Source organism: Doryrhamphus excisus, linkage group LG11 (genome assembly GCF_037039965.1).
Source record: "Doryrhamphus excisus strain RoL-2023G ecotype Guam linkage group LG11, RoL_Dexc_Guam_v1.1, whole genome shotgun sequence".
Classification (NCBI taxonomy): Eukaryota; Metazoa; Chordata; class Actinopteri; order Syngnathiformes; family Syngnathidae; genus Doryrhamphus; species Doryrhamphus excisus.
In genome coordinates, this window is record NC_136367.1 from 1,077,780 (window position 1) to 1,091,594 (window position 13,815).

At 38.6% G+C, this 13,815-nt stretch overlaps 1 protein-coding gene across 2 annotated transcripts in view; it reads right to left on the minus strand.

Annotated features, from left to right (window-relative positions):
• epha7 (eph receptor A7) overlaps positions 1–13,815 on the minus strand; it is a 61,216-nt gene that overhangs the window by 11,378 nt on the left and 36,023 nt on the right. Inside the window, exons 6-9 of one of the 2 annotated variants that reach the window (XM_058086429.2) lie at positions 6,851–6,975; positions 5,170–5,338; positions 2,810–2,918; positions 148–203 (exon numbers count right to left, since the gene is read on the minus strand). In XM_058086429.2, coding sequence (XP_057942412.2) covers positions 148–203; positions 2,810–2,918; positions 5,170–5,338; positions 6,851–6,975 — 459 coding nt within the window. Of the gene's footprint in view, positions 1–147; positions 204–2,809; positions 2,919–5,169; positions 5,339–6,850; positions 6,976–13,815 lie in introns of those variants that run through there. The other variant, XR_013629484.1, reaches the window with a different exon arrangement.

The window sequence follows — 13,815 nt, forward strand, 5'->3', positions numbered from 1 at the left end:
TAACATTTGCCAAAAAGCAGCACTTGCAACAAAGATGTCTCACTCTTGTTCTAAACTGTCTGGATTTTATGTGTGTGTGTGTGTGTGTTTTTTTTAAAAGACTGTTCCTTCCAAAACAAACAAACAAACAAAAAAACATGCACTCACACTGGAAGTAAAGTTCTTCGTCTCCCTCTTGATCCGCCTTACTGTACCCGCAATGCCTGCAGGGGACATGGAAGCGATACACAATCAGGCGACTGCACAGAATAAATAAACATCTTAAATTGCAAGAACTTGGTGTGAACTTATTGTGGGAAAAAAAACCTGCTGAGCAGCCTGAACCAGAACAATTGCATCAATGCAATGTAATACAGAAGTAGTAGACTACTTTTGTGGCTACTTTTTTCTCCAAAAACAGCCCATTTTTTGCAGAAAACACATCTCATTCACACGAAAATAATACAGCATATATATGTAGATTTTTATATTATATTATATTATATTATATTATATTATATTATATTATATTATATTATATTATATTATATTATATTATATTATATTATATATTATTCATTCATTTATTTTCTACCGTTTTTTCCTCACGAAGGTCGCGGGGGTGCTGGAGCCTATCCCAGCTGTCTTGGGGCGAGAGGCGGTAATTTAATTAAATTTAATAAAATTTAACTAAATTTAACTAAATGTAATTACATGTAATTAAATGTAATTACATGTAATTAAATGTAATTAAATGTAATTAAATGTAATTAAATTAAATTAAATTAAATTAAATTAAATTAAATTAAATTAAATTAAATTAAATTAAATTAAATTAAATTAAATTAAATTAAATTAAATTAAATTAAATTAAATTAAATCCTATTATATTGATATTGGCTGCACGCAACTATGGTGCATTCAAGGACTGCCAAACAAAATGCGACAAAAAATCCCAGCACAACAAATAAAAAAAAACATTATCAAAGACATAAACACGGCGTACGAGCGGTTCATGTGCAGGCGTCACAGCTAGGAGACCCGAGTTCAATTCTACCCTCGGCCATTTCTGTGTGGAGTTTGCATGTCCAGGGTGTACCCCAGGGTGTACCCCGCCTATCGCCCAAAGACAGCACCCCCCGCGACCCTCGTGAGGATAAGCGGTAGAAAATGAATGGTTTAAAAATTGTGGATGGATGAATTGTTTGCCATCTCCATTCCTTTGCAGGAGGTTGGTTTTGTGAATGAAGTTAAAAAGTGAAATGTTAAAAGTTCCTTCAGGCGCTGAGTTGCTGCTCAAAGTCAGAAAGAAAGAAGCGTGAAGGACAGGACAAGCACGTATTTGTGCTACATAAAGCTCTGGTGCCGCCGTTTCAAGTCTACCCCAAATCAGAGTCCAATTTATCTTTTGCAGCAGTTTATGTAAAGGACAGGGCGTCCCTCACATTTGGACGTACAGTAATCCCTCATTTATCACTGATAATTAACACATATATGATGACAATAGGTCATTTATGACATTGTGTAAATACACATATACATGCTACGCTCGACAATGTGGTGCTAGGTTAATTGGCCACTCCAAATTGTCCATAGGTATGACAATATACTGTACACAAATGTGTACACCAATATTTCTAATGCACATTTAAGAAAAATTAAAAATTGTCAGAATATCCTGCTCTCTTCCCACAATTGGAATAGTTTCTAAAGATGATGAGTGCCAGGGTATGATGACCTGGGTATGATTCCCCACTCATTTCTGTGTGTCTCCCGTGCATTTGTGGGTTTGAACTCGTATTGACACATGTTTGTATATTTGAAACCCAAATTGTCCGTAGGTATGAATGTAGGTGGGAATGGTTGTTTGTAGGCCACACACTCGGGAGATCGGGAAGACCTGGGTATGATTCTCCACTTGGGCATCTCTGTGTGGAGTTTGCATGTTCTCTCGTGCATTTGTGGGTTTGAACTCGTATTGACACATGTTTGTATATTTGAATCCCAAATTGCCCATAGGTATGAATGTGGGTGTGAACGGTTCTTTGTAGGCCACACAGTCGGGAGTTCAGGAAGACCTGGGTATGATTCTCCACTTGGGTATCTCTGTGTGGAGTTTGCATGTTCTCTCGTGCATTTGTGGGTTTGAACTCGTATTGATACATGTTTGTATATTTGAAACCCAAATTGTCCATAGGTATGAATGTGGGTGTGAATGGTTGTTTGTCTATATGTGCCCTGTGATTGGCTGGCCACCAGTCCAGGGTGCACCCGGCCTCTCGCCCCAAGACAGCTGGGATAGGCTCCAGCAACCGCTTTTTCCTCACAAAAAAGCGGTAGAAAATGAATGAATGAAAATGAAACTCAGTCAAAGCTTTATCGCCACGATTAAAGTTAAGAGTGTAAGTTCTGACTTACTAAGCGTTGATATTTCACAATTATGACGCAATCTGTGACATGAAACCATAAGCGGTTATGGTGTGACAGACTCGGAGGGAAGCGCCTTGAAAAACAAGCAGGTCGTGCAGATGAAAGAGCGTGTGGTAGAAAGTGCGTCACGGTGAGCAAGGTGCTTTATGACGGTGAAAGGAAAGCGGCGGGATACATCCTGCAGTGAGCGTCACACACGCAAATAATTATGTTGAACCTCAGTGGGAGGCGTGGGGGGGGGGGAGAAAAATAAAAATCCCAATCCGTTATTCCAACATGCCGTGACAGGGCTGGGTGCTTGTGTATGTGTGTTATGCGGAGGCCTGTGAATGACAGAAAAGCTAATTGGCAATCAGAGACTCACAAAAGCGGCGAGTCAATGGGGCCCGCGCGAGCGTACCTTCTCCCGATGATAAAGCCAAACACCATGAACACCAGGATGATGGTTCCTGCCACTGCCACCACCGCTATGATGATGACAGGGTTCTGCTCGCTGGAGACAACTGCAGCTGATGAGAGACACACACACACACACACACACACAAACATGCGGAAAGATCACAATGATCAGAGTGATGTTATTCAGAACATCACTCAAAAAGACGCACTCTTCAAAGCGGGTGTTTTCAAAAATGAAATAGCTTTACACTTTTTAGCCCGATAAATGTAGCTAGCATGTTGTATTATCATGTTACATCATGCAATCATGAAATGAACTATATCAGTTGAAGTATTTGTGATTGTAGAAATAAGTATGTTCTCTGTCGTCGGCATTATGAATTATCCTTACTGACCTTTTTTTGCAGTACATTTAGCGAGTGAAGATTGCTTTGTGGAAGAGTGTAATAAAAGATATATAGAATGATAACTTATCTATTTATCAGTGCTCGTGTCAAACTTTATTCTCATTTTCACCCTTCAAAATACATATTTTTTTCACCCGGAAATTGAATTATCTTGAATATTTCAAGTTAATTAACCTAATAAGTTTTTGAAATCTGCTGGAGTTGAGGGTACATAGCTTCAGGTCAAAATTCCCAACTGTAAAATGTTTGGGAACCACTGAGCTACACACAATAACGCACATAGAATAAAAAAAAAAACTTTCTAGATCTTCCAGAATCTGCACCTATTCAGCTGTATTTATTTGGATTTTACGGCTCCCGCAAAAACAGTCTGTTTTAATTGATCCCACCCACTGCCCGGACTTGATGAATGTATCATTTTTAAAATGTCGGCTTTTAACATATATTCCAAACCCGACCCCGAACTGTACACACATGTGTACAGTATATGCAAATGAGCATTGAGTGGCATTCATTCTAATGCAAGTGATGATATTTACATTCATTTATGCTCAGACATAACAGCGGCAGCTCCTTAAAGAGCTTTATCTTTTCCCCGGTGATATTATGTAAGCAGAAGTCTGAACGATTTGTGATTTCTTTGCTTGAAATCAAATCATTTCCCTGAGCTATTAGTTCACTTTGCGGTGACGTAAACATGCCGGCATGACTCCGCTTCTGGCTTATGTAACGCGCTGATAAAATGGTCAAATTCTAACAAACCTTGACACATGAATAATGCTTTGACTCGAGGGCGTCCAAAATTTTACTGTACAGTCGGGGCCACATGAAAGGATGCAGGGGTCAAGGGTCATGTTGTTATGTTGGAAAGCAACACATGTTAAGAAGCTAAGAAGACGTATACACTCGCCAAAAAAATGCATCTCAGCTTTGTGATGTAGATGAAAACGGTGGATGGCCGAGGGTGGAATTGAACCCTGGTCTCAGAGCTGTGAGGTCTGCGCGCTAACCACTCGACCGCCATGCAGTCTCTCCTAATGTTATGACTTAAAAAAATAACACATTTTTATTACACAAGGGGACCTATTATGCTAATCTTTCGACCCTTTGTATTGAGTTGTGGACTCCTATAGAGCAGCTACACACAATAACCCGCATAGAAAACTTTCTACATCTTCCAGAATCTGCACCTATTCAGCTGTATTTCTTTGGATTTTGTGGCTGTTTTAATTTATCCCACCCACTGCCCGCCTCCAGCCGCGTGGTTGTTTTTTTTTATTTTTTCCAGTTATTTCTACTGTTTTTTGGGAAATATCTTTATTCCCATATTTAGACTTTATTCTTGTAACTTTATAACTTTTTCCGCAACCAAATTATCAAAAAGTTACAACTTTGTGTTTTTTTTGTTTTTCATAATATTACAACATTTAAAAATAACATATTTTTCTTTAATATTTTAATCTTTTTTCATGAATTTTTTTCCTCATAAAATTAAACCTTTTTCTTGATAAACTACAACTTTTTTCTCTTAATATTTTGACTTTATTTTTTGCTTATTTTTTCCATTTTCACTACTGTTTTAAAACATTTTTTGTTAAATGATATTATTACCATGTACTGTGGGCCAATCATAAAAAAATAATACTGAAAATGGCTTGGATTCCCCAAATTCCCCCCCAAAAAGAGTTGAATTGGTTCTGCATGTGTACACTGGAGCGCCCCTGTGGTTGGGACCCCAACTGCCGCATACATCCATTACGTTGGTACCCTTCATGTCTAACCTTCACTTATTTATTTATTTATCCTGTGGCAAATGTCAATTTTACTATTCAAATGTTGACAAACTAAGTATTTAACACTAACAAAAACAGTGTTTGTTCATCTTGGAGGTGACACAATTGGGAAAAGGAAGGACATGCTGAAGTCATCCCGACGTAAGCACAAAAGTGTTTACCTGTTGCCTCCTCCTTGGTGGTTATCTCTAATCTGGGGCCAAATGTTCCATATCCCGCCTGCGTGAAGGCTCGTATCTGGAAGACGTAGGCAGTGCTGGGCTTCAGATTGTTCACAGTCGCCGATGGTGATCTGGCCCTCACTGTGGAGTAGGTTCGGTCCTTCTGATCCTGTGATAAAAGTGAAATAAAGTCAATACTTGGCTTCACTCCATCACATTTTTTCCCAAAAAATGACTGACCCTGTTTCGTGGTTGTCTATACAGTTGATCACTAGTCATAAAATATGCACATTTTAGCAAAATATGATGGATTTCTTGCCTAAATGAATCATTACCAAACATAAAAATGGCTAAACCAAGGATGTAGTCATGTTGGGTGAGACACACAAGCACCAGACTTGAACACTGGAGCACAGGCCTTTACTGCAGGTTTGAATGATATCACAACAGGCACAATAATCCCTAATATCTAGTAGTTAGCGCGCAGACCTCACAGCTAGGAGACCAGGGTTCAATTCCACCCTCGGCCATCTCTGTGTGGAGTTTGCATGTTCTCCCCGTGCATGCGTGGGTTTTCTCCGGGTACTCCGTTTTCCTCCCACATTCCAAAAACATTCCAAAAGCGGTAGAAAATGAATGAATGATTCGGTTGAGCTGGTTTCTAAATTCTACCTTTTGAGTGTTAAGTTGGTGTGTGATGAGTTTAGTGTTCTTTGTAAGAACACTAACACATTCCAAAAACATGCTAGGTTAATTAGCCACTCCAAATTGTCCATAGGTATGAATGTGAGTGTGAATGGTTGTTTGTCTATACTATGTGCCCTGTGATTGGCTGGCCACCAGTCCAGGGTGTACCCCGCCTCTCGCCCCAAGACAGCTGGGATAGGCTCCAGCACCCCCCGCGACTCTTGTGAGGAAAAAGCGGTAGAAAATAAATGAACTAAACAATGTAGTTTTCTCACTATTAAGAAATCCTCCTCTCTCCCTTTTTTGGAACGCCCCTTCCGGTGTGTAAAACAACCACTGCGCACAATGTGGGTGACTTTGGTGTCAACTTAGGGTTAAGACTTTCACCAAATGAGCTCAAATCAAAATCACAAACACTTGAGCGACGGACGATGACGTATTGCGAAGGATGTCACCTGACATCATGGGACACGGAAGGAGGAGGACACGGTGATGTTAAACGTTAATAACTGGCCTTCCTCGACCAACATGACACCCTGACGTTATGGGCTTCTGGAATTAGTCAATTACTTTCCCTAAACCATGAAGCGTTTTGAATGTTTTTATTTATTTATTTATTTCCACCGCAGCCTGGCATCTTGTTTTTAATCTTAGACTGCAATTACGTTGGGGTGACTCGTAAAAAAATGCTCCGGTATCTGAGTGTCTTTCATTTGTTGAGTAAATGTGCTGATTAAATCTTAATGAAAACCTCTGATGTGTTCAAACTCAAAGCTCGGATCCCGCCAACGGTAAACGGTATGCAGGACAGGGCAGCAGAGAGCCAGATAGAAAGCAAAGGTGCGTGGAAGTGTGCGTAAAAGACCAATAAGCCTGATTGAAATTGTATGAGCGCCTCATTCATTATTGCAACCACGACACAGGAAATTGCACCCGCGATACAAAACGGCAACTGAGTAATGGAGAGTAACGAGTTACAGAAAGCGTCACGTACTTTTTCATAATATTTGATTTCATATTCCGTGACGATTCCATTGGATTGTTGGGGTTCCTGCCAGGACAGCTGGATGCTCCGCTGCTGGACTTTCTCCTTGATGACCTCGCTGATCTGGGATGGAGCTGTCGAGAGAACAACAAGCGTCAATTAAAAGATCTTTGTTGTTGTTGTTGGACATTACATGTTCGAGGCCTTGGAGATGAAGTCAGTTATCGGCCAGCCTGAGATGGTTGGGACGCAATTTGTATAGAAATTAGACATCGTAAAATACTCCAAAGGCAGAAGAAATTCCAACCGATGTTCTGTAAACCTGTCGTGACCATCATGAGTATCCTTGAACATGTGAAAGGATCTGCTTCTATGAAATTGATAGGGCTAACTAAACAATGTCGTTTTCTCACTATTAAGAAATTGTGGACTGAATACAACAACACACGATATCCCACACAGAAAGCTTTCTAGATCTTCCAGAATCTGCGCCTATTCAGCTATATTTCCTTGGATTTCCAAAGGTCTCACGCTGAGCTCACACTGAACACTGAATATTTCTGCATGAGTGCTGTTTGCTCAATAGCATTTTTAAAAAAAATTATTTGGGCAAATATATGAAACATTACAGTGGATTTCTTACATCAATCAAAATAACTTTCCATTATTTACATTTGTATTCCCCTGTTATTATTATCATTGTAATATTATTATTGTCATTATCATTATCATTATTATTATTATTGTTATCATCTTTATCATTATTATTGTTATTATTATCACCATTATTATAATCATCATTAATATTACCATTTTCATCATTATAGTTGTAACAATTTTTTGATTTTTTTTTTTTAAATAACCAACCATCCAATAACCATCCTATTGGTCCTGCCCTTGACTGTCTTTTCAGAGACGGGCGTCGTCATCATCACACTTCCTACAACAACGTCCATGCTGGGTTATAATCCAGCCGTTTGGTTGAACCCGCTTCTAATTCCAAACAATCAGGGCTGAAAGTTGGTAAAACAGCAGCAAGAGAAAACTTGTGCCATGAGTGAATTAAGAATTCATGATAGTTTCTGTGTGCACTCATTGCCATGGAGAGCGTATAGTGGGGGAAAAAATAGACAAAGACTCTGAGGGCAACTGTCAAAAGTGTTTTGACAAGTTTCTTGCTCATGGGCTGCAGAGACTACCTCACCAGTGGGACGCAGACTACACACGGAAATGCATTTCACTGGCGAAAATCCAAATCGGGAAAAACTGATGCAGTCAGACTTTTTTTTATAGTCGAGAAAGTCAGGCCTCATATATAGTGTCCATATATACTGTCTAGTCTGCATATAGGGCAATGGAGACCAGACTTGGTGGGACTTGGGTAATCCTGCAGAGGACGTTGTTTCAAGCTTATGCCATCAGACTTGACTGAACGGCGTCGATTGCAGTAGACAGTAGCCTGTTAAGATGTGTGACTGGTGGCCAGCCAATCACAGGGCACATATAGACAAACAACCATTCACACTCACATTCATACCTATGGACAATTTGGAGTGGCTAATTAACCTAGCATGTTTTTGGAATGTGGGAGGAAACCGGAGTACCCGGAGAAAACCCACGCATGCACGGGGAGAACATGCAAACTCCACACAGAGATGGCCTAGGGTGGAATTGGACCCTGGTCTCCTAGTTGTGAGGTCTGCGCGCTAACCACTGGACCGCCGTGCAGCCAAGTAGCATAAGTTGAAATATAAAAATATAAAAAAAACTTTTATGTAATAATACGAAAAACATTGTACAAGAAAATAGAAAATAATTTCTAAACATGGTTACAAATTAGTAATAAAAAAATAATTATTAATTAATTTTTTAATCAGGAAAAAAAGTCCAAATTGTCCAATAATAATTTTGTAATATTATCAGGAGAAATATTTTTAGTTGCATAGAGTTGAAACATTCAAGAAAAAATATATTATTTTTTTTAATATTTTGAGAAATTAAAAAAACAACCATTAATTTTTTGAAAATTAGGGGTGGAGGGTGGAATTGAACCCTGGTCTCCTAGCCGTGAGGTCTGCGCGCTAACCACTGAGAAATTTTTGATATATTTCACAGCGGTCCGTCAATGGAACAATTGGGGTTGTGCAGGGGCGTCAAACGGCAGACCATCTTAAATTCCAACAGTACAACATTTTTTCACGTGTGTATAATCACGGTCAACATTCAAGGTCAGTTGGAGGCAAAAAGCTGTGAACAAATCCAAGACTTCAACAACCGTCGGGGGCTTCAGCAGTCAGACTTCCACTCGCTTCAACAGGAAGCAACGCAAATTCCCCCCAAGTGAGAGTCTGAATAGAACGCAGTGCAATATTCAAGGTAAACAGCAAACTGACAGAAAAAAAACACATTGCCTAAATCCCTTTCTCACAGAGGTGTGAATAATTTAAACGGTGTCTATGTGTACTCCTGCAGAACTCCGCCTATAGCGTGAAACAGAATGCGAATCAGCCTTTCAACTTCCACATATTCCCATCTGAGCCCGCCACTAAATCAGACCGCTCTTGCTTGTTATGCAGTCTTCAGAAATCAGCGGCATCTGCATATGTCCTCCTTAATTCCACAGAATTCACACAAAAACAGAATGGAAGCACTTAAAAAATGGTCCTTTTACAAGAACACAACAGATGCTAAATAATGTGGCCATGTATGAGGTCTGCATGGATCATATTGGCATCAAATAAACGCTTAAAATGTACATATCATATCTATCATGTGCTTGTTGGGTGGGTTCCAACACTAGAGCGGGGGTGTCCAAACCTTCTCCACCCAAGTATGGAATAAGCTATATCTATTTCATCTCAGCTTTGCGATATCAGTAAAAAAAAAATCCAATTTTTTTTTTTACGTTTTTTTTTTGAAATATTATGACTTTATTCCCCAAATATTTGGTTATGGTAATGGTTTTATTTCATTTGAACATGCATCAGATTACAATTGAGTGCATCCCATAATCAGTTCCCAGTTCCACATGTCCAAAAGGAGTAGGAAGAAGCAAAGCTTATTAAATCCTACCCCTCCATCTGGTACTTTTACAATCACTAACTGTTACATTTGTTCACTTCCTGCTTTCCATAATACAGTTTAAGTTTTTTTTTAATAATGCACCTCGTACCGAAGTAGGAGTAGGAAGTTATTTCAGTAATTTTTAGATTGCACAAAAAGCCAAAGAATTATGAAAATAAGGTCCTAATTACGAGAAGAAAATTAGATTAGATTAATCAGATTAATCACAATCACAACACATTTGTTCAGGAAGTATACAAATGTAACAGTTACTGATCAATTAAATTAAATTAAATTAAATTAAATTAAATAAAAAAATACTATTAAATTAGGAAAACAGGAAGTGAACAAATGTAACAGTTACTGATGGGTAGGATTTAATGAGCTTTGCTTCTTCCTACTCCTTTTGGACATGTGGAACTGGGAACTGATTATGGGATGCACTCAATTGGAATCTGATGCATGTTCAAATGAAATAAAACCATAACTAATCTTGAACCAAATTAATCATGATTAATCACTCTTATCGACTATGTCTGAAATATGACATTTTTACCGTAATTAATGAATGTCAATGTATGTATGTCAATGTCAATGTCAATGAATGTAATTACAAACAATTGTAATATTATGAGAAAAAAAATTGAACAAAGTTGCAATTTTTGAAAAAATTATGTTTGGTGACAAAGTCATATAATTTATGGGAATAAGTCGTACTTCGGTACGAGGTACATTATCTTAAAAAATAAATAAATAAATAAATAAAAACTGTAAACTGCATTATGGAAAGCAGGAAGTGAACAAATGTAACAGTTACTGATTGTAAAATGACCCTCGCGGTATAAAATGAATGAATGAATGAACAAAGTACATACCTGCAGCCATTTGGTCATTTGGTTTGTTTCCAGTGCAGAAACAAAAAGCCAAGACAGATTGCGTGAACCTACTTTAAATGGAGGTTAAAGTTGACGAGGCTGAGCGAAAGATAAGCACTCAGCACATTGCTGGGCTCCAACCTCTATTCACATGTTTCCAGCCGAGTAATTAGGCATGATGTGAATTCCTCATTAGACGGATCACCATCTGCATTCACGTGCATTATCATTCCCCTCGCTTCCTCGCTGTCGGCTTTGCGTACGCGCTGATTTTCATTTAAGAAGCATGAATGAGGAGAAATGGAGGCAGCCCTTATAGCGCTCGGGGACTCTGCTGCCTCGCCATGCCGACGTGAATCCGTTCTGATTGATGAGCCATAAAAGCTTTATTCATTTAAACATGTAGGTTTTAGTGGACTCGGAGGTGCCAATTACATCCGGCTGAAGTGATCCTTACATTTCTGCTGAAGTGGAACAGAGTCAGCTCAGGTCTGCTGGGCTTGGCAGCGATTTGCATTTACACCTAAAGGGTGGATCTTCTTATCACGCACGCGCTCAACAGACAAATATGGCACTTTGATCACGGCGGCAGGATCAAGCATTACCGACAGGGAGAGTATAAACACGTATACATGTCTATGAACGTCTTCATCAGAAAAAGATAACAGAAAATCACCTTTTTATGTGCCAAACATGAACGAGTCAACCTCACATGATTATATAGCCTATAATAATAATAATAATAATATAATAATAATATATATATATATATATATATAGATTAAAAGCAGTCCTAATATTGGATTATTTTCAGGAAGATGCTTTCATCATCCATCCATGTTCTATGGCGCTTATTCTCACTAGGGTCACTAGGGGGTATGCTGGAGCCTATCCCAGCTGACTTAGGGTGAGAGGCGGGGTACACCCTGAATCATTTAAGACAGTGGATTCGGGATCCACAATTCACAAATGTGCAACAGTGCACATTTTTGGTTAAATTTTATTTTATTTTTTTCAAATGATTAAAAATTTTTAATCAGATTAATCACAATCACAACACATTTGTTCAGGAAGTATACAAATGTAACAGTTACTCATAAATTAAATTAAATTAAATTAAATTAAATTAAATTAAATTAAATTAAATTAAATTAAATTAAATTAAATTAAATTAAATTAAATTAAATTAAATTAAATTAAATTAAATTAAATTAAAAAATACTATTATATTAGGAAAACAGGAAGTGAACAAATGTAACAGTTACTGATGGGTAGGATTTAATAAGCTTTGCTTCTTCCTACTCCTTTTGGACATGTGGAACTGGGAACTGATTATGGGATGCACTCAATTGGAATCTGATGCATGTTCAAATGAAATAAAACCATTACTAATCTTGAACCAAATTAATCATGATTAATCACTCTTATCGACTATGTCTGAAATATGACATTTTTACCGTAATTAATGAATGTCAATGAAGCTAAAAGCTAGCACACAAGTCTAAACATCCATTTGTCGAATATTAGTCCCTTTAATAGTAATAGAATATTTGAATCCGTGTTATTCCGAGTCATCCGTGTTCACAGACATCACGTCATTTCAAGTAAATTTCATTACCCTAAAGGCTCCGTTCTGATATTACTATTTCAAAAGGTTGTATCTTGAAAAAAGGTCAGAGATAAAGGCATACTGGAAAATGAGAAAAAAAAATCATCAGTGTGACCCAAACTTTGTGAATTCATCATTCATTATTCAGCATCAAACTCATTTGCATATTCTGACATATCTAACACAGCCATCGCCACCATCATTTATAATGATGATGTCGAACACCGCTGCTGCCTTCTCCGCTATTTCCTGCCGCTCGTTCTTCCACTAACCCCCGCCCCCACCCCCCAGCTCCAAAATATGCTGCTTTGCGGACGTAGCAGGACATGAAGCGGCACGTAACTCATTAAACTCCTTAAGAATTAGCAAGCGAGTGATAAGACTATCCAATTCATGTTTTTCTTTATCTTCCTGTTTATTTAACCACGCACACGCGCGTTATTAAGCCCTTTTTTGTGATGTTCTGAGTGTCCCTGAATGCATCCTGCGTTCTTGCAATGAGAATGAGAAAGGATGAAGGAACTCCAGACGTGTGTGGGTTGGAGATACATCCAGTAGATGGTGTTGGAATTGTTCTGCTGTGTGTGTTCAGGGCAGATTCAAGTTATAAAACACCTCATTTTCATTTTAATCATTTTAATTGTGGGTGACATGGATCAAAACTCATATCCCCATATATTTAGCATGTAAATGTAGCATCGCTACAACCTTCCAGGTTAGCTAAATAATGCTAGTTGCGCAGTGCAAAATAGAGATACTAAATATAGTCTACTGCAGGATGGAGGGAATTGGAACCGGATTATTTGGGACTTACTTAAAACCAAATGCCTTAGACTGGATTCAAGAGCTAGACCAAATGACCGCAGTCACATGCCTGTTACTAGCGCTCACATGTACCGATTAGAAAAGCTCAACAACAGCCCACGCACGCACGGGGAGAACATGCAAACTCCACTCAGCGGAGAATCGAACCCAGGTCTTCCCGATCTCCTTCATTTGACCACTTTTATATTTTTACAATGTGCTGCGGGCCAATACGAAAACAGCTGCGGACCGCAAAGGGCCCCTGGGCTGCACTTTGGACAACCTTTTGTCCATTCATTCATTTTCGACCGCTTATCCTCACGGGGGTGGCGGGGGGGGGGGGGCTGGAGCCTACCACATTCATACCTATGGACAATTTGGAGTGGCTAATTAACCTAGCATGTTTTTGGTACGAGGTACATTAAAAAAAAAAATTAACTGTATTATGGAAAGCAGGAAGTGAACAAATTAAAATTTAAATTTAAATTTAAAAAAATAGCAGGAAGTGAACAAATGTAACAGTTAGTGATTGTAAAAGTACCAGATGGAGGGGTAGGATTTAATAAGCTTTGCTTCTTCCTACTCCTTTTGGACATGTGGAACTGGGAACTGATTATATGATG